This window comes from Equus caballus, chromosome 26 (assembly GCF_041296265.1).
Source record: "Equus caballus isolate H_3958 breed thoroughbred chromosome 26, TB-T2T, whole genome shotgun sequence".
NCBI classification, from domain to species: Eukaryota; Metazoa; Chordata; class Mammalia; order Perissodactyla; family Equidae; genus Equus; species Equus caballus.
Window position 1 is genome coordinate 37,067,888 of NC_091709.1, and position 20,809 is coordinate 37,088,696.

At 38.8% G+C, this 20,809-nt stretch overlaps 1 protein-coding gene across 16 annotated transcripts in view; it reads right to left on the reverse strand.

The window, feature by feature from the left end:
• The window catches only part of TMEM50B (transmembrane protein 50B), a 51,396-nt gene continuing 30,587 nt past the window's right edge, over positions 1-20,809 (reverse strand). For 10 of the 16 annotated variants that reach the window (XM_023630061.2, XM_070252334.1, XM_005606133.4 and 7 more), the window contains 6 exons: positions 20,475-20,613; positions 14,816-14,928; positions 13,204-13,271; positions 9,269-9,361; positions 5,965-6,022; positions 1-1,519 (listed from right to left, as the gene is read on the reverse strand). In XM_023630061.2, coding sequence (XP_023485829.1) covers positions 1,474-1,519; positions 5,965-6,022; positions 9,269-9,361; positions 13,204-13,271; positions 14,816-14,928; positions 20,475-20,573 — 477 coding nt within the window. In that variant the 5' untranslated portion in view covers positions 20,574-20,613 and the 3' untranslated portion in view covers positions 1-1,473. The remainder of the gene's footprint in view (positions 1,520-5,964; positions 6,023-9,268; positions 9,362-13,203; positions 13,272-14,815; positions 14,929-20,474; positions 20,614-20,809) is intronic. The other 6 variants (XM_023630062.2, XM_023630060.2, XM_070252340.1 and 3 more) reach the window with 1 other exon arrangement.

Here is a 20,809-nt window from a genome sequence, read left to right on the forward strand (position 1 = left end):
TTTTTATGGCTCATTTTCTCCAACAGATTTAATAATATTAGAATGGTTGAGAAGTAACATTTACTGCAACAGGTTACAAGAGAGTGGAAACAAGTAATCAGTCTTACAATTTGTTGGAGGCGAGACAAAGTTTACTGACATTTTGAGGGAAACGACGAAGACTCAGAAAGAAGTAATTACACAAGATGGTGTCTAGACAAAGGCACAGCATTCCACAACTGCTTCATACTCTGTGCGTGGCAAATTCTCTCCGAGAGGAGAGAAGTTAAGCAAAATAAGGCTCGAGTTAGAAGCTGCATATAATACCACTGATAGTATTCTGTCTTAGAACAAGAGGCTTCATCAAATCGCTCTGGAAGAAAAAGTACAACACGAGCCTGCATAACAAAGGAAAGCAAAGTAGCAATAAAGACCCACGTCTCCCTCTGACGCTTCTCCTAGGAACGAACACACAGTGCAAATACAGTGTTTCAAACTCAGCAAAAAAGCTTCTGACTGGAGTATGAACTTTCAGGTTAAAGGCATATTTTGCAGGAAGAGTTCACCCAAAGCTTGAGAGCTAGAGCGAAAAGAGACTTGCAGTCAGTAACTAAGTGGCTGGAATGCCTAATTTTTCACTAGGTCATAACAATTCCCTGTGGGAAGAAGTGCTTCATCTTGAAACTAATTATTCCACTTTTTTGTTATATGTTTCATGCTTTTAAACTGCAGTTGTCTCAAACTTGCTTGACATGGAATTTTGTAATGTCAGACAACAGTAAGCTGTCAAAAGAGAAGCCTGGTAGATAGGTCAGTTCAGCTGCTTTACAAGAAGCATGCTGCTGAGCAGCCTTACACTCTTTTTACATTAAGCATACAAAACTGAGTCTATCTGATCATGTATTATCCCCTCTCAAATCAAGTCATATTAGAGGAAGTGTTTTTAAAAGAGGCTTTCAAACTAGTCCTTCAGCCATGTAAAAAATCTTCACATAAAAGTCCACTTCTTTATAATACATAAGAACAAACATTTTTCCTTTAAAAAAAATCTCATTTTTAAGCCAAAATAAATTACAACTTGCTGAAATAGCCTTTTTAATGGCTCAGTGCTTATTTCAGATACATGGAGCTGTATTTTTTGCACGTTTTCAGAAATCAGAGATACTGAGACAAAATAGTTAACCCTAAAATGACATGATGATACAACCCTGGCTCAGGGAACAGGCCCAGCTTTAAGTCTTCAGGAATGAAAAACGGATAGTCGTCACCCCGTCTATATAATCTTATAATATGTACATATCAACAATCGAGTCAATGAAAAAAAGGACAGAAATTTCATAAAACTATTTCAAAACTCAGAGCATAAAAGTGTAAAGAAACGAAACACTTAAAGTACAATCTATTCCATTTGGCAATGTGTAAATTATACTGAGAGATAAAAACTCATCTACAAATAGAATATAACAAAAGGAAAATGTGATTTAAGAAGTGATCTCAGGTCCATAGCTCTTCAGTTCTTCCAAATTTGTAGATCAGAGTGCTAGAAAGATATTAAAATAAATCATAAGGAAAAAACACATGGAACAAGAAACAAAGAATTCATTTTCTAAATACCCTTTGGCAGGTAACTCACTGATCCCTTTGTATCAATTTCTAAAATTAAAGAGTAGGGTGGTGCTGGTCTGAATTTGCTTGTTTTATAAAGCACTTTGTTGACCTGATGGCTGAGCATAATTAAATATCCTTTCTTAAAGCCTAGAAGGTTACTAGATAGGAAACTTGTAAGAAAAGGGGCATTTCTCATAGTAGCAGGCACTAGGGCCACTTTATAACTCTAGGATCCTACATATCTGAGCTACAATAACAGAAGCACCCTACAACAGATCACGCTGCACTTCTTCACCCATTTAACAAATAATTACTGTACACTGAGTACTGGCCAGGCAACAGGCACCTGGGTAAGTGCTAGAAATGTGACCGTGAGTCAAAACAAGACAACTGTGCTCACTAACGCAGCTGAGACTCTAACGAGAGAGACAAATTCCAGCTGCAAAAAAATGCTATAAAGGCAAGGCACGTGGTACCAAGAGAGTAAAATATAAAGATCTGACCTAGTTAGAGAGGTCAAGAAGGTGTTCTTGAGGAAGTGGTGGCTGAACTGAGATCTAAAGGAAGAGCGGGCACTATCTCAGCAAAGGGCGGGGGACGAGACAGGAGCAGAGAGAGCACCCTGGACCATGAACTGAGATCTAAAGGAAGAGCGGGCACTATCTCAGCAAAGGGCGGGGGACGAGACAGGAGCAGAGAGAGCACCCTGGACCATGAACTGAGATCTAAAGGAAGAGTGGGCACTATCTCAGCAAAGGGCGGGGGACGAGGCAGGAGCAGAGAGAGCACCCTGGACCATGAACTGAGATCTAAAGGAAGAGTGGGCACTATCTCAGCAAAGGGCGGGGGACGAGGCAGGAGCAGAGAGAGCACCCTGGACCATGAACTGAGATCTAAAGGAAGAGCGGGCACTATCTCAGCAAAGGGCGGGGGACGAGGCAGGAGCAGAGAGAGCACCCTGGACCATGAACTGAGATCTAAAGGAAGAGTGGGCACTATCTCAGCAAAGGGCGGGGGACGAGGCAGGAGCAGAGAGAGCACCCTGGACCATGAACTGAGATCTAAAGGAAGAGCGGGCACTATCTCAGCAAAGGGCGGGGGACGAGGCAGGAGCAGAGAGAGCACCCTGGACCATGAACTGAGATCTAAAGGAAGAGCGGGCATTATCTCAGCAAAGGGCGGGGGACGAGGCAGGAGCAGAGAGAGCACCCTGGACCATGAACTGAGATCTAAAGGAAGAGCGGGCACTATCTCAGCAAAGGGCGGGGGACGAGGCAGGAGCAGAGAGAGCACCCTGGACCATGAACTGAGATCTAAAGGAAGAGTGGGCACTATCTCAGCAAAGGGCGGGGGACGAGACAGGAGCAGAGAGAGCACCCTGGACCATGAACTGAGATCTAAAGGAAGAGTGGGCACTATCTCAGCAAAGGGCGGGGGACGAGGCAGGAGCAGAGAGAGCACCCTGGACCATGAACTGAGATCTAAAGGAAGAGCGGGCATTATCTCAGCAAAGGGCGGGGGACGAGGCAGGAGCAGAGAGAGCACCCTGGACCATGAACTGAGATCTAAAGGAAGAGCGGGCACTATCTCAGCAAAGGGCGGGGGACGAGGCAGGAGCAGAGAGAGCACCCTGGACCATGAACTGAGATCTAAAGGAAGAGTGGGCATTATCTCAGCAAAGGGCGGGGGACGAGACAGGAGCAGAGAGAGCACCCTGGACCATGAACTGAGATCTAAAGGAAGAGTGGGCATTATCTCAGCAAAGGGCGGGGGACGAGACAGGAGCAGAGAGAGCACCCTGGACCATGAACTGAGATCTAAAGGAAGAGTGGGCATTATCTCAGCAAAGGGCGGGGGACGAGGCAGGAGCAGAGAGAGCACCCTGGACCATGAACTGAGATCTAAAGGAAGAGTGGGCATTATCTCAGCAAAGGGCGGGGGACGAGGCAGGAGCAGAGAGAGCACCCTGGACCATGAGTTGACCTGTGGGCATGTTGGAAGTGTTAGATTTCAAATGTCAGCTACCTAAGAGGTGATAAAGAGGAATCTGGATACACAGTTTAGACTTGGAGACAGACATCGGGGACTCACTGGCAGACGGGCAGTAAGCGAAGTCCTGAGCATAAAGGAGCTCACCTAGAGAGAGAAAGAAAGAGTAGAGAAGAGGCCTAGAACACAGCCTTCAGAAACTGAAAGTTCATGGCCAGGGCTGGAGGATCAGCTGGCACAAGGAACAGAGGAAGAGCGGCCAAAGAAGCAGGAGCTGCATTTGGGTGCTCAGAACAGGCCCAGCACACAGGAAGCACACAGCTGGCTAGACAACTTGCCAGCCCCTGGGCAGAGTACAGTGCTGATGCAGTAGTCACTGCCCACATGAGCACAGGCCTTTATACATACAAGGTTTCTCTTCATCCACCTGTCATTTATGCAAAGTCATCTACCACTGCAAAGGGCTGAATTTGAATTTAGATTTGCTCTCTAAACAGTGCCTAAGATCTCTTCATGAAAAGTTACTGTATCCTCAGAAGGTTGCGGCCTAGAAGTACAATAACAACATAGCACAAGCTGTCAAACATCTTTCAAAACCATGAGTGTCCAGGCCACAGTGCAACAAGAGGGAACCCAGGTGGAGCACAGCAGCCTCCCCAAGTTGAGAAAATGGAGCCAAGAGTTCAAGGAGTCCAAAGTGGCTAGAATTTGCAAGGCAGAGTAGAGAGAGCTAAAGAGAGAGGGAGCTCAGGAGATCTGCAGGGGGTTTCCCTTGAGTCTTCCGCCAAGTACTGATCGTCTGAGGAAACTACTCAAGAAAAGGGAAAGAACCACTGGAAAGAACAATTTCCAGAGCTCCCACAGGCCTGGGAAGACTGCACAATCTCCCAAGCAGAGTGGAAAACCTCAGAATACAAGGAGCATCAGGAAGAATACTCAGAAGAGTATTGTCTCAGTAAGGGGATAAATCAGTCATAGACTAAAGCTGCTCTGGTCCTGCCAACAAAACTTAAAAGCAAGATTTGAGAGGATCAAACTGTTCCAAGGGACCTAACTGCATCCAGAACAAAGCTCAAAAACGTTAAGGAATACCAGAAATCCAGCCCCCAACCAGCTGCATGCAAAGAAGCAAAGAGGGGGAAAGACACCCAAAATGAAGAGAAAATAGAAACAATCACTAGGAATAGACTCAGAATTAACACACTTAGACAGGGACACTGAAATAGTTATAAACACACTTCACATGTTCAAGAAGGTAGAGGAAAGCATGAGCATGTTAAGGAGAGACATGGAAAATATAAAAAAAGACCCTAATCAAGCTAACAGAGATGCACAGTATGATGTTTGAGATGGACGGGAGTAACAGTAAACTAGGCACTGCAGCAGATCAGAAGACGTACAGATACAACAGAAACTATCCCTGCCGAAACAGAGCGCGAACAAACATGAAGAAAAAGCCAGGCGTTAGTGAGCTGCGGGCCGACTTTAACAGCCCAATATACATGTGAGGGGAATCCCAGGAGGGCAGGGTGGACAGAAAAAATATTGAAGAAATAATGGCTGAAAAGATTCCAAATGTGATGAAAACTATAAAGCCACAGATCCTAGAAACTCATCAACTCCAAGGAGAAGTAAGAAGAAAACTACACCATAGTATATCATAAGCAAACTGCTTAAAGCCAGTGTTCTTCAAGACTTAGATCTGCATGATTTTGTAGGGTTGGGGGGATATAATTTTATAAATCGATGCCTAAATTACCTATCTTTACATTAAAAGACATTCATTCTGAAAATCACAGGATACAGGTTTCATTTTGAGGGCTTTTTAGAAGACTGCCCCTAAAAAATACTTTTAATATTGTTTTATTTTTATGCTTAATCTTAAAAACTTAATCAAAAACTCCAATTCCCCAACCAAGTTTTGTATATGACATTCATACAATGTATTAATTCTTATTTATTTTTTCTTTTTTTAATAAAAGTACCTGATACAATTTTTTAACAAAACACAGGCTATGGAAGCAGCAGCGTGGGTCCAAATCCCAGCTCTGCATTTGCTAGCTGCGTGTCCTTAAGTAAGCTCCAGCCTATTTCCTCATCTATGAAAATGGGACCACCACCTGGCTTATGTACTTAAGATAATTAAATGAGAATTCAAAAGGTAACATACTTAAAGCATCCAGCTGAGGTCCTGGCACATAGAGGACTCCTAATTAAATGGCTTATGTATGCACTTATGCAAGAGACAAATTTTCACCTTTTAAAAGAAGTTGTATAAATGGTAACTAATCCAAAGGATTTACACGTTCCACTGCATATGCTGTTCTTATAATAAAGATGACATTTCTGTAAATGTTACAGGTGTGGTTAAGAAATCAGGCAACTTACCTAAAAAATATAAGTGCATTTTGAAAAAACACAGCTAGTCCTGGATAAACATCAGTGTCTGCACATAAAAAGTAAAACAGATTAGAAGATTACAAAAGGCAAACAGCAGTAACAAAGTACTAGCGCCATTCATAATGACATGCTCTGTATATTACAAAATACTGCTATTATTCATTAACTCTAAGAAATCTGTAATGAAACAAATAAGAAAATGCCAATCTCATTCTCCCAAAACAAAGCATTGCTCCCACTCTGGATGAACAACAGTGAACTTATCAGGTTTCCTTTCTGTCTAAAGTAATCGCTATAGTTCTAGTTGCACCAAAACTGCTGAGGAAGCAGCAGCTCAGTTCTTCACTTCCTATGGCCAATACAGAAATACAAAATGTTAGGAAGATACGATTAAATTCTTGATGATTTAATAGTCTGTTCATTCATTTCCTTTCATGGATTCAGGAGTTTTATTGTAAAAACACAACAGATATAAAAAGGATCATCGGGCCAGCCCTGCCGGTCTAGTGGATAAGTTTGGTGCACTCTGCTTTGGCAGCCCAGGTTCGGTTCCCAGGCACAGACCTACACTACTCGTCTGTGGCCATGCTGTGGTGGCAGCTCACATCCAAAATAGAGGAAGACTGGCAACAGATATTAGCTCAGGGCAAATCTTCCTCAGCAAAAAATAAATAAAAAAATAAGCTAAAAAAAAAAGGTCATTATAATTCAATGTTCTTTCACTGAATTGCTCCTGAAGGAAATGGTCACTATCTTCACAGGAAAAGAAAAAATTGGAAACGACTTAAATTTTCGTGGTTATTTAACTTTTATAAAACTGTAAATGTTGACTTAAAATACTGGATAAGATGAAGAAATGTTCAATTTTTAGCTTTTGATATCATAGAACATCATAGAAAATAATATAGCAGCATGGTTAAGAGCTCCAAGTTGAGCCAGACACTTGGATTTGAATCCTGACTCTACCACTGACTAAATGTATGAGCATGAGCAAATTACTTAACCTCATTATGCCTCAGTTTCCTCAGCAGTAAAATGGGCATTATAACAGCACCCACCCCACAGAGTGTGAGCAATGTGTGACTGTGTATAGTGCTTACAACAGTACCTGGCCCATAAACTGCTACATAAATGTTAGCTGCTATTACGATTATTAACAGCTCAAGAAAATCTGTACAGTGAAACATTTGAAATATGTGCTTAAAATGCTGTCTGAAGTAAAAGCATATTCAGTTTACAAACAGAAAAAAAATGCTGTAGAAATGTGGAGATCCATAATTGAGAAATATCTCAATATGTACTAGTTCTTTAAAGATTAAGATACAAATGAGTGTACAACCTTTACAAACTTAATACTTCCCTACACGCCTTTCGGGAATAATTTATTCCTCTTTTCATAATAGAAACGGGAAAGTTTCATGTGTTGCTTCAAGTAACTATGGAGACTTTCCAACCCAGCCCACGCTTCTCAGAGTCAGGGATCAAATGAGCTTCAAATGCACTTCACTATAGGATTCCATCTATATGAAATGGGCAAATCTAGAGACAGCAGTAGATTAGCAGTTGCCTAGGGCTTGTGGAGAAGGGTAACGGGGAGTGACTGCTAATGGGTAAGGGGTTTCTTTCTGGGGTGGTAAAAATGTTCTAAAACTGGATTGTGGTGATGGTAGCACAACTCTGTGAATATACTAAAAACCGTGAACTGTACATACACTTAAAATGCACGAATTACATGATATGCAAATTATATCTCAATAAAGTGTTTTATAAAAAAGCACTTTCCTTCAAATGAGTTTCATACTATAACTGTGTGCTCCGTTAGTATTTTTAATTAGCTAAAATAACACATTTTGGATATATCTGGTGAGGAGTATTATTTAAACATTAGTCAACCTCTATCCTCCTGTACTGACTTTGTGCCAGGTGAAAGACAGAGGTATTCTAAAGATCATCCACTGATCAAACTACAGGAATTAAGGGATCCTATCAAGAGTATTAAAAAGTCAGCTGTGGGTCAGACAAGGAGATGCGACAGTTTAGCAGAGAGACAAAAAGATTCCAGAGATAGAGGGGCCGGAAGATAACTAAGCTGTGTTATCTGAAACTGACTCTGTCTTTGGAGTGAAGGGAGAGAGCCAGTGAAAAGGTTCCTCTGATGCTTCCAGAGGTACGTGCTAGGCCTGGGTCGTACTTTTCAACCCCTCCCTGAATGAAAGCTGTGGCGCCTGAACAGCCAGAAAACTCAGGATGGCGCACTATGAGCGCACTGCACTGCAGCAAGTTTCCACATGAAGGCTACACACACATCTTCAGTCTTGCCCTTAAAAAACTCCTCTTGGGGTCTGCCCTGCGGCGCAGCGGTTTGTTTGCACATTCCGCTTCAGCAGCCCAGGGTTCACCGATTTGGATACTGGGGGCAGACATGGCACTGCTTGGCAAGCCATGCTGTGGCAGGCGTCCCACATAGAAAGTAGAGGAAGATGGGCATGGATGTTAGCTCAGGGCCAGTCTTCCTCAGCAAAAAGAGGAGGATTGGAAGCAGATGTTAGCTCAGGGCTAATCTTCCTCAAAAAGAAAACTCCTCCTGTACCTATAACTGAAAAATGACCGGCTGGGGTTAGAGAGAAGGCGGTATCACTGGAAAGAAAGATCTTGGGGTCCACAACCCCTTATCTGATATCCTTGGGGTAAAGTATGTTCTGGAATTCAGAATTTTTCAGATTTAAGAATGGTAACATGGGGCATAAATATTACAAAGCACCCCTAGCTGAGTTTGGACCAGCAAATACAACCATATTCCTGCAAGAAAAGACCTGAATACTTATTACATGGAATAAAGACCATAATCAGCCTCATATCAATTTAGGTCAGGCTTTGCTGCCAAACTAGTTATGAAAAACTTCACTTTCAGCACTTTGTGGATTTTAGAATTGTGTATAAGTGACTGCAAACCTGGACAGGTTTCTCGCTCTTATCACTACAACCCTCAGTAAACAGCCTCGCGTATGGAGCCTAGCTGTCCAGGGGAAGGAAGGAGATCAGAAACTCTAGAGATGGCTGAGAGTTACGGTTTTGTCAGAGGCTCGGATTTCCTAACCAGGCTGTCCCACTGCACTCAACGGCCCCACTGAGAAGTTTTATTAAACAGCTCACATACCTTCACACAGAGTCAGACCTTCAAGTTAACTGAATAATTAAACTAAATTTTACTCCAGATGGAGTTGAGACTAAGTCAAATATAGAAGACATATCTGAATCTCTCCTATGAAATAAAGGAGGAATAAATACTTACTTTGGGTAACATATGCACCAAAAAGAATCCACATGGAAGCAATAAGTGACCCAAACATCAACATGAAACCAATGAAGAGCCAAACTCGAGCACCTGTATGAACAAGAGGATTTATGATTTTGCTCATTTCCACAGCTCTACATCTTAGGAATACACAACACTAGAAACACTGTTAACCTAATATATGTTATGCATATTGAAGACAGTAACATATTTATATACACCTGCTCTAACAATTAACTGAATGAGGATTTTTAAAAAACCCCAAAAAACCTAAAAGGGGTTAAGCCATACCCAGAAAGGGAAAAAGAGAAAGTTACCTTTCCACTGGCTAGAGACACTAATAGCTGAGTAAACTAAACCAGGCAAGCTTCATAAGTAATTTTTTTATGAAACTAATTAAATCCTAACTGAAAAATTACCCTGTTATATACATTTTCAAAGTAATTGCTCTATTAAAAGTAGCAAGTGTATTTCAGATAACCATCACCACACAGGAAGGAGAGACTACAAATGAATAAGGACCAATGTGCCCCCTTTTCATCAATGTTAAAATCATGCCGTTATTTAATATGGTGTAAACAGGAGCCATTCTTCAAAAGTATATTCAGTCTCTTTCTATGGCTGAGGCAGTCAAACTGCACCACACACCCCTGAAAAGTTCAAGGTCAGAAGCATCTCTTCACCTCTCTACTGTATGAACTTCTAGAATCTACACAACAGAATCTCACTAAAGCAATTGTCTGGACATTTGAGTAGATTCGACACATTTGTAGGAAAGCAGGTTAACCTCTGTGCCAGACCCTGATCACAGGTATACTGACAGCCCATCACCCTGTGGACGGGAAATAAAGCTCCGCTGAGGTGAAAATAGAACCCAAGCCAACTACCACAAGAGAAAGCAAAGTTGCCTCGATTGCAGATAATCTGCTACTAAGTGAACAGAAATTCATATGTTTTAGACTCCAGATACAAAGGAAGCACTGATCAAAGCTCAGCATGCTTAGAACAGCTGATATTTGACAGAAATAGGTCTCTAGATTATCTGAGTTTTATTATAATACTAAGCAGAACTCCATAAATATAAAGTAATGATTAGTTCCTTGGAGAAAGATATTCTCCAAACTATATTCAATCACGGCTTTTATCTAAAGTGAGTAAAACGTCAAAAACGCTTGGAATTATTTTCACTCATGTCCTTTATATATGACCACACACAAATTTTCAAATACACAAGAAAAAATTTCCCTTGAAAAATCAGTATGCTTTTGTATAGCAAAAAATAAAAAACTATAACATCTTCTCTTTTTTGCTTTGATTACAAGGAGGCTCAGTGTCAAAGTTAATGAACAATCAAGAGCATCCATCTTGTCCTAGATTCTAAGTACACAATCTTTTTTCTACCTAGCTCCCATTCCTTTTTGTAGCTTTACCATTCAGCAGTTTCATTTGTAGTATATTTATTACAGTCAGGCGTTGCTTAAGGATGGGGATACATTCTGAGAAATCAGTTGTCAGGCGATTTTTTTGTTGTGCAAGCATCGCAGAATGCGCTTACACAAACCTAGATGGTATAGCCATCTACACACCTACACTATATGGTACTAAGCTTATGGGACCACCGTCCCATAAGACAGTTTGCCCTTAATTTCTGAAGCACTAGACAGAATTTACACATATGCACCACTTATAAATATAAACTGTATTGTGAATTTTAATGGGTAGGGAAAAATCATGGAATAAAATGTAATAGCCAATTGGTGAGGGTAAAAACTATGGGCTTTGGAACCAGACAGACCCAAGGCAAATACAAGTTTTACATTTAAGCTAAAAAACTTTGGGTAAGTTACAATGAAATTTCCTATAGAAAATAGCTAATACTAATATAACCCACAGCAATGTCTGTGGAATCTTCTTTAAAGAAAAATGACCAAATGAACTTACTGTGTTTCCTATGTCCAACATTTTACCTGCTAATACATGCTGTATTATTCTGTACTCTCCCTCATTCCTGACATTACCTGCTGAGGCAGGGGCACTAGACATGCGTGTTCACACACACACAGGGCACTTTTAACTTAGGTTCATCTGTCATTTGTCACTATACCCCCTCCTCCCCAATTCAAGGATCCCAATGGGAGAGAAGTCATAAAATCTGTATCAACATTTAAAGCATCAGGTAGAAAAGAAAGCAAATTTGTCCTCCTGTAACTGGTTTATTTCACTTAGCATAATCTCCTCCGGGCTCATCTGTGTTGTTGCATATAGCAAGATTTCCTTCTTTTTTCAGGCACAATTCCCGTTATATGAGGTATCTGAAATAGTCAAACTCATAGCAAGAGAGAGTAGAATGGTGGCTGCCAGGGGCCAGGGGAGGAAGAAACAGGAAGTTGGTGTTCAATGGGTATAAAGTTTCAGTTACGCAAGATGAGTAAGTTCTGGAGATCTGCTGTCCACCACATTAGCAATACTATACTGTGCACTGAAAAATTTGTCCAGAGGGTCTCTAGAGCTCATGCTAAGTGTTCTTACCACCAAAAAAAATTTTTAATGTTTTTAAAAAGCTAAGCTCATCACAGCTCCTTTATTTGGTTTAAAATGTAATGATACTTACTTTATAATTCCATTCACATGAAATTCTAGAAAAGGCAAAACTACAGTAATAGAAAGGAGACCAGTGGTGGCCAGGAGGTGTGGGGATGGGGATTAGCTGCAAATGGGGACGAGGGAACTTTCTGGAGTAATGGAAATGTTCTATTTCATGACGGCAGTGGTAGTTACACAACTGTCTGCATTCATTAAAACTCATCAAACTGTACATTCTAAATTGGTGACTTTATTTTATATTTATTAAACTCCATCAAACTGACAAAAATAAATATATATACACATATACACACATACACAGCACTAACCAGACAAAGAGACCAAACAGTTCTCGACTAGAAACAAGCATAGCCTGGTGGCTAAAAGCACTGGCTCTGGGGCCAGACTGTCGGTATTCAAATCCTGGCTCTACCACTTACTTGCTTTGTGACTTTGGACAAGTTAATTAAGCTCTCCGTGCCTTAGTTCCCTCATGTAAACATGAGGACAATAAGAGCACTTACCTCACAGGACTATAGTGACAATTAAATGAGTTAATATGTGTAAAGCATTCAGAACAGTCTTTGGTACACACTAAGCATTCTACAAGTATTTGCTATTATTCTTAATCAGCCTTCAAAATTCCTCTCCCACCTACTCCAAATGTCTGACCAAAACCACAAATCGCCCTCCCCAGTCCTTAAACGTTAGAAACAGGATTTCTAGGCCTGTGCTTTTTACATAGAGCATGGAAATTCCACTGAAAACAACCCCCTGGATTCTAAAAGAATGTGTTATAACCTGACTAAAAGAAAAATACCACTGGAAGACAATTCAAAAGAATTCAAATTCCAAACAAAGACTTTATACATAGACAGGCAGCATGTTTCTTCTGAACAATTTTGTTGCAGTCTGCGGGCAGTTACTCAGGTGACCAGAACAGAATGTGAAAAACACTGTAGTCCTAGGTTTGACTTCCTAATTGTCCACACTTTGCTGTTAGTAATCATGGTCAGCCATCTCGTAACTATTATTATTGGTCAACATTTAGGATGAGAATAAATCCATCATCAGCACTAGACGAGTAATCTGGAGTCCAAGATCCACTGATTCTGAACAGTAACGTTGTATCTATATACTATGGGCAGTATAACATGACAAAAATAGTAACTTCTGGTAGTAACTTTAACTGTCTTAAGAATTTAAATAACACTATAACTTTTTTAAGTTAAAAAAAATTTCTATATAATCACTATCAGTCCTAAATAAAGACTCGCTAGACACTTTGCTTTTTCTGCTGATAAATCCCTTTAGCCAGCATATACATTCACAACTCAAAGTGCCTTTACCTGTTCTTCCTAGACAGCCGCTTTCATAGCTGTCACCTCTCACCTGAGCGTTGGACACAGCATTTATCCTAGAACAATACAAAATTACCTAATAAGCTTTCATGCTGCTAAAATATTCACAGATACTTACATATCATTGAGAAGGAAAACATTTTCTAGCTAAGGTCAGTATATGAATAACTGAACATATCTTTTAACTTAACAAATATCCTAGTGGATAGAAATGTTACATTAGTCTTACTGTCCTAAAGTACACCAAGAAAACACACAATTTTAAGATTACTATCCCTTGTCTCCAGAGATTATGAAAGACGGGCCAATTTTCTGATTCCTTTGCCTCTTACATTCATGCATGAATGACTCAGTGTGAGTTATCCCATTTTAAGGTTCTCATCACAATCAAGAGCTAAAAAGTTTCTCTTTGTACTAAAAGTCAAGTGATTTTCTCTGATCCATTTCTCAAACTCAGAGAACATGTGCTCTACATACAATAAACAGACCCACTTTATTTTGCTTCTCTTTCCATTTTTGTTAGAGCACAGTGCATTTGTAGCAGGAATTGCCTTTTCTTAGCATCCTGAATGGATATCAGTAGTTCCATCTTTTACAATTGAATCTTTTTTAAAACTCCTGACAGTATAAGGAAATTATATAATCTTACTGTTTAACTTATTTTTAAAAATTATTAAAAGACATCCATAAAAAGCTTCCAAACTCTTTTATGAAGTGAGATAACAGATAAATCTGAAAATGATTTAATAAAAAAGAAAAGCCACAGATCAATCTCATTTGAGGCCAATCCTGCCTGCCCTCCAAATACTGGCAGTCAAGCAACACATTAAGAACAATAATACTCCACAGTGAAAGCTGAGTGTATTACAATACTCAAGGATGATTCACTAATAAAAAAAGCTAGAAATGTAATATATCCCATTAAATCTAAGATGCCACTGATTTTTAAGATGTACCGTTATTTTTTACACTGCCAAGAAAGAAAAGATATTATCAATTGTAATTTTAAGATACCATTGACTATAAGCAGCACCCTCATATTCAGATATATTAAAATATCAAAAATAATCTTGAGACTGATAAAATATAGTGATCAACTAGTTTAACAAATATAAGGAGAAAAATCATAATTTTTATAGATGCTAAAAAGATACATGACTAAATTCAACACTCATTCTTGATAAAAATCTTAGTAAAATGGAAATATATATATTTATAATGTTAAAGAAGAATCCAGGGGCCAGCCGTGTGGCCAAGTGGTTAAGCTGGTGCACTCCACTTCAGCAGCCCAGAGTTTTGCCGGTTCGAATCCTGGGCACAGACCTGGCACCACTCACAAGGCCATGCTGAGGTGGCATCCCACATGCCACAACTAGAAGGACCCACAACTAAAATATACAACTACGTACTGGGGAGATCTGGGGAGAAAAAGCTGAAAAAAAAAAAAGAAGAAGATTGGTAGCAGTTGTTAGCTCAAGTGCCAATCTTTAAAGAGGAATCCATATACTAAATTAAAAAGTTATTCTAAATAGCATTAAACTTAAAGGAAAACATGTTTTTACAAAAATAATCTTGAATTGAGAATTACCTTCATACTTACATGAAGAAAGCCAATGTGGAAAATACACCACATGTGTGAAAGGCATGGTTCAACTGTTCTGGCTTAGGATACACCACGGCTGCGTCAATCATTATCCACCAACCTGTAAAAAACTTGAGAAGGAGTCCAAGTCATTAAAATAACACTAATACTCTGGCTGAGCACGACGCCTGCTCTTTAACATCCCTCTTTTTCTACAGATCACAAATGAAACATAAAATATTTTTACTTTGAGTTTCGCATGTTAAAATATAAAAAATAAGAATCCCTTGTTGACTTATTCTTTACAGCATATAAGGTGAAGCTAATCAAATCTGTGTAAGATTCTGAAGTTCTGCTCTCAGTGCAAGACGAAAAATTTATTATCTGGGAATGGATGACCTGTTTCTGTCATCCACAATAATTATGTTCAACTGAAGCTCTCTGAACTAACCTCCACTAACCAGCTCCCTGATTACCTGACGTGTTTCATTCTCTCTGCCAATATTCCTTTTTAATATGCCCAAGCACTTCTGCCTCCACAAATGAGCTCTATGCTTACCAAGAGTCAGCTGTCACATCTCCAAAACCATTTAAACATGCTATAGTTTTAATTAGGTAATTTGGTTACATATTGTATAACTGACTGAACACAAATTTGTAAAATATAACGTCTCTATGTAAACTAAGCTGAATAGACTTAAAGTAGAAAAGCTGCTAAAGAATTTCATAGACAAATTAAGTGCATACAAGGATACTCATATCAGACAAAGTAGACTTCAAGATAAAACTGGTAAGGGGAGACATAGAGGGGCAGGATGTAACGATAAAAGGGACTCTCCACCAAGAAGACATAGCACTTATAAAATGTATGCACCCAACACAGAGCACCAAAGTACATAAAGCAACTATTAACAAACCTAAAAGGAGATATCAATGACAACACAGTAATAGTAGGGGACCTCAAAACCCCACTGACACCAATGGATAGATCATCCAGGTAAAACATCAACAAGGAGATAGTGGAATTAAAACAAAATACTAGACCAGATGAACTTAACAGACATATATAGAGCACTCCATCCAAAAACAGCAGAATATACATTCTTCTCAAGTGCACATGGAACATTCTCAAGGACAGACCATATATTGGGAAACAAGACAAACCTCAATAAATTTAAGAAGATTGAAATCATATCTACTATCTTTTCTGACCATAATGCCATGAAACTAGAAATCAACTATAAGAAAAAAGCTTGAAAAGGAACGAAAATGTGGAGACTAAACAAGCTACTGAACAACCAATGGGTCATCAAAGAAATAAAGGGAAAAATCAAAAAATATTTGGAGACAAATGAGGATGAAAACACACCATACAAACTCTTACGGGATGCAGCAAAAGCAGTCCTAAGAGGGAAATTTATAGCAATACAGGCTCACATTAACAAACAAGAAAAAGCTCAAATAAACAATCTTAAACTGCACCTAACAGAATTAGAAAAAGAAGAACAAACAAAGCCCAAAGTCAGCAGGAGGGGAATAATAAAAATAAGAGCAGAAATAAATGAAATTGAAACAAAAAAGACTGTAAAAAGAATCAATGAAACAAGGAGCTGGTTCTTTGAGAGGATAAACAAAACTGACAAACCCTTAGCCAGACTCACAAAGAAAAAAGAGAAGGCTCAAATAAATAAAATTAGAAATGAAAGAGGAGCAATTACAATGGATACTACACAAATACAAAAGATTATAAGAGAATATTATGAAAAACTATACATGAACAAACTTGACAATCTAGAAGAAATGGATAAATTCTTAGACTCTTACAACCTTCCAAAACTGAAAAAAGAAGAAACAGAGAATCTGAATAGGACAATCACAAGTAAAGACATTGAAACAGTAACAAAAAACCTCCCCAAAAGTAAAAGTCCAGGACCAGATGGCTTCTCTGGAGAATTCCACCAAACATTCAAAGACAATTTATTACTTATTCTTCTCAAACTATTCCAAAAATTGAGGAAGACAGAAATATTCCTAACACATTCTACGAGGCCAACATCACCCTGATCCCAAAACCAGACAAGTATAACATAAAGAAGGAAAATTACAGGCCAATATTGCTGATGAACATAGATGCAAAAATCCTCAACAAAATATTGGCAAACCGAATACAGCAATACATTAAAAAGATCATATGCCATGATCAAGTGAGATTCATACCAGGGACATAGGAATGGTTCAAAATCCACAAATCAGTCAATGTGAGACACCATATTAACAAAAGGAGGAATGAAAAACACATGATCATCTCTATAGATGCAGATAAAGCACTTGACAAGATCCAACATCGTTCATGATAAAAACTCTCAATAAAATGGGTATAGAAGAAGAATACCTCAAAAATAATAAAGGTCATATATGACAAACCCACTGCCAACATCTCACTCAGTGGGGAAAAACTGAAAGCCATCCCGCTGAGAACAGGAACAAGACAAGGGTGCCCACTCTCACCACTGTTATTCAACATAGTACTAGAGGTTTTGGCCAGAGCAATTAGGCAGGAAAAAGAAATCAAAGGAATCCAGACAGGCACTGAAGAAGTGAAACTCTCACTCTTTGCAGACGATATGATTTTATATACAGAAAATGCTAAAGAATCCATCAGAAAACTATTAGAAATAATCGACAACTACAGCAAAGTTGCAGGATTCAAAGTGAACATACAAAAATCACTGGCATTTCTATACTCTAATAACAAACTAATAGAAAGAGAACTCAAGAATACAACCCCATTTACAATCACAACAAAAAAAATAAATATGTAGGAATAAATTTAACCAAGGAGGTGAAAGACCTATACAAGGAAAACCATAGGACATTACTGAAAGAAATTGATAATGACATAAAGAAATGGAAATATATTCAATGTACATGTATTGAAAAAATAAACATAGCTAAAATGGCCATATTACCTAAAGCAATCTACAGATTCAAATCAATCCCAATCAGAATCCCAATGACATTCTTCACAGAAGTAGAACAAAGAATCTTAAAATTCATAAAGGGCAACAAAAGACCCTGAATAGCCAAAAAAATCCTGAGAAACAAGAACAAAGCTGGAGGCATCACAATCCCTGACTTCAAAACATATTACAAAGCTACAGTAATCAAAACAGCATGGTATTGGTATAAAAACAGACACACAGATCAATGGAACAGAACTGAAAGCCCAGAAATAAAACCACACATATACAGACAACTAATCTTTGAGAAAGGAGCCAAGAACATACAACGGAGAAAGGAAAGCCTCTTCAATAAATGGTGCTGGGAAAACTGGACAGCCACATGAAAAGGATGAATGTAGACCATTATCTTTCTCTATACACAAAAATAGACTCAAAATGGATCAAAGATTTGAAGGTAAGACCATAAACCATAAAACTTCTGGAGGAAAATACAGGCAGTACATTCTTTGACATCAGCCTTCAAAGGATCTTTACAAATATGATTTCCACTCAGACAAGGGAAACAAAAGAAAAAATAAGCAAGTGAGACTTCATTAGACTAAAGAGCTTCTGCAAGACAAAGGAAACCAAGATCAAAATGAAAAAATAACCCACCAACTGGGAGAAAATATTTGCAAATCATATATCCAAAAAGTGGTTAATTTCCATAATATATAAAGAGCTCACACAACTGAATTACAAAAAAAAAAAAAACCTAATCAAAAGTGGGGAGAGGATATGAACAGACATTTTTCCAAAGAAGGTATACAGATGGCCAATAGGTACATGAAAAGATGCTCAACATCACTAACCATCAGGGAGATGCAAATCAAAACTACACTTAGATATCATCTTACACCTGTTAGAATGGCTATAATCAACAAGACAAAAAATAATAAATGTTGGAGAGCATGTGGAGAAAATGGAACCCTCATCCACTGCTGGTGGGAATGCAAACTGGTGCAGCCACTTTGGAAAACAGTATGGAGATTTCTCAAAAAACTTAAAATAGAAATACCATATGACCCAGCTATCCCACTACTCGGTATTTATCCAAAGAACTTGAAAACAACAATTCAAAGAGACTTATGCATCCCTATGTTCACTGCAGCATTATTCACAATAGCCAAGACGTGGGAGCAACCCAAGTGCCCAACAACAGATGAATGGATAAAGAAGATGTGGCATATATATACAATGGAATACTACTCAGCCATAAAAAAGACATAATCGTCCCATTCACAACCACATGGATGGTCCCTGAGGGCATCATGTTAAGCAAGATAAGCCAGACAGAGAAAGACAAACACTGTATGATTTCATTCATATGTGGAATATAAATAAACTTATGGGCAAAGAGAATAATTTAGTGATTACCACAGGGAAAGGGGGGAGGGTGGGCACAAGGGGTGCAGGGGCACATTTATATGGTGTTTGACAAATATTAATGTACAACTGAAATTTCACAATGTTATAAACTGTTTAGACCATGATAAAAAAAATTTTTTAAAAAACAGCAAGAAAAACTTAGAAACATCTAAAAGAATTCTGCATGCAGACAGCTTCACAATTATCTTTAGTTTCTTCTCTGCTTTATTTATTTTTTCCTCTTGGACTTCAGGTATAGAACTGCACACTGAAAGAGATGAATTTTTTAAGTTTTTAAAATAGATACTGAAACTTGCTTCAAAAAATGCAGTGAGGGGGCCAGCTGAGTAGCACGGTAGTTGAGTTTGCGCATTCCACTTTGGTGGCCTAGGGTTCATGGATGTGGATCCTGGGCATGGACCTACACACTGCTCATCAAGCCATGCTGTGGTGGCATCCCACATACAAAATGGAGGAAGATTGGCAGAGATGTTAGCTCAGGGTCAATCTTCCTCACCAAACAAACAAACAAACAAACAAACGCAGTGGTGGCAGAGAGCGCATGACGGAAAACTAAAGCAAGATTGGTCGTGATTTGATTTTTTTTGATGCTGGATGATAAGCACATGGGGCAAGAGGGGAGAGGGCCTCTTTATACCCTTCTATTTTTGTTTAAATGCTTGACATTTTTACCACCAACAGTCCAGTTTTTATCCGTCACCATATATATGTGCCCCTGTACCCCTTTCATATGCTTGACATTTTCAATAACAAAAAGTAAAAAAAAAAATTGGGAAGAGAATTAAGCAACACTTTCCTCCATGAATTTCTTCCTCTCACCTCCCCCAAGTGCTGCAGCTGGGGAAATGGAGATGGAGAGCACGCCTTCCCTAGCGCCATGCAGGGCTGCGGTTCTAATGCAGCCTACGGTCATGACTGCTGTCTACACACCCTGAACTTTAATGAGTCACAACAATATTTGGTTACATCAAATTCTGAGCCTTTGAGGATCTTAGAGGACTTATACATACTGCATCATTAACTTGCAAATGCTATTGACTACAATAATTGTATTATCACTGGAACCGAAGGACAGATATTAAGTTTAACAAATTTACAAAGTCAAATGAACTAAGGGCCTTCCATGATTTGTTCAGTAATAGTATCTAGAACTCTGATCATTACTTATACAAAACAACAGTGAAATACACAGTTCTGGAAGGGTATTCAAAGTTCTAAGGAATCAACATTAATTTTCAGGACAAAAGATGAGGCATAAATGTCACCACCCAGGCCTTTTCACTTACCAATATACCTGCTACAACAGAAGCCACAGCATTTCTTCTCTCACTCCAGTCAATACATTCACATTCTGGCCAACGGAAATTATCAAGGAAACCTGCCATTTTCACCTGTTAAGCATGGGTTTTCATTAAATACTGTATTCTACAAATAAAAAGACAAAATATAATCAGTCTAAGAAAATGTTTTTGAGAAGTGAAATATCTTACTCGTTTCTTAAAGTTTTAAACACAAATTTACTTTACGTCCAAATCTATTTATATTTAAGAAGAAAAACTCAATAATTCAATGAATACCTACTGAAATGTACAAAGGACTGTGTTCAGACACAAGGGGGAGC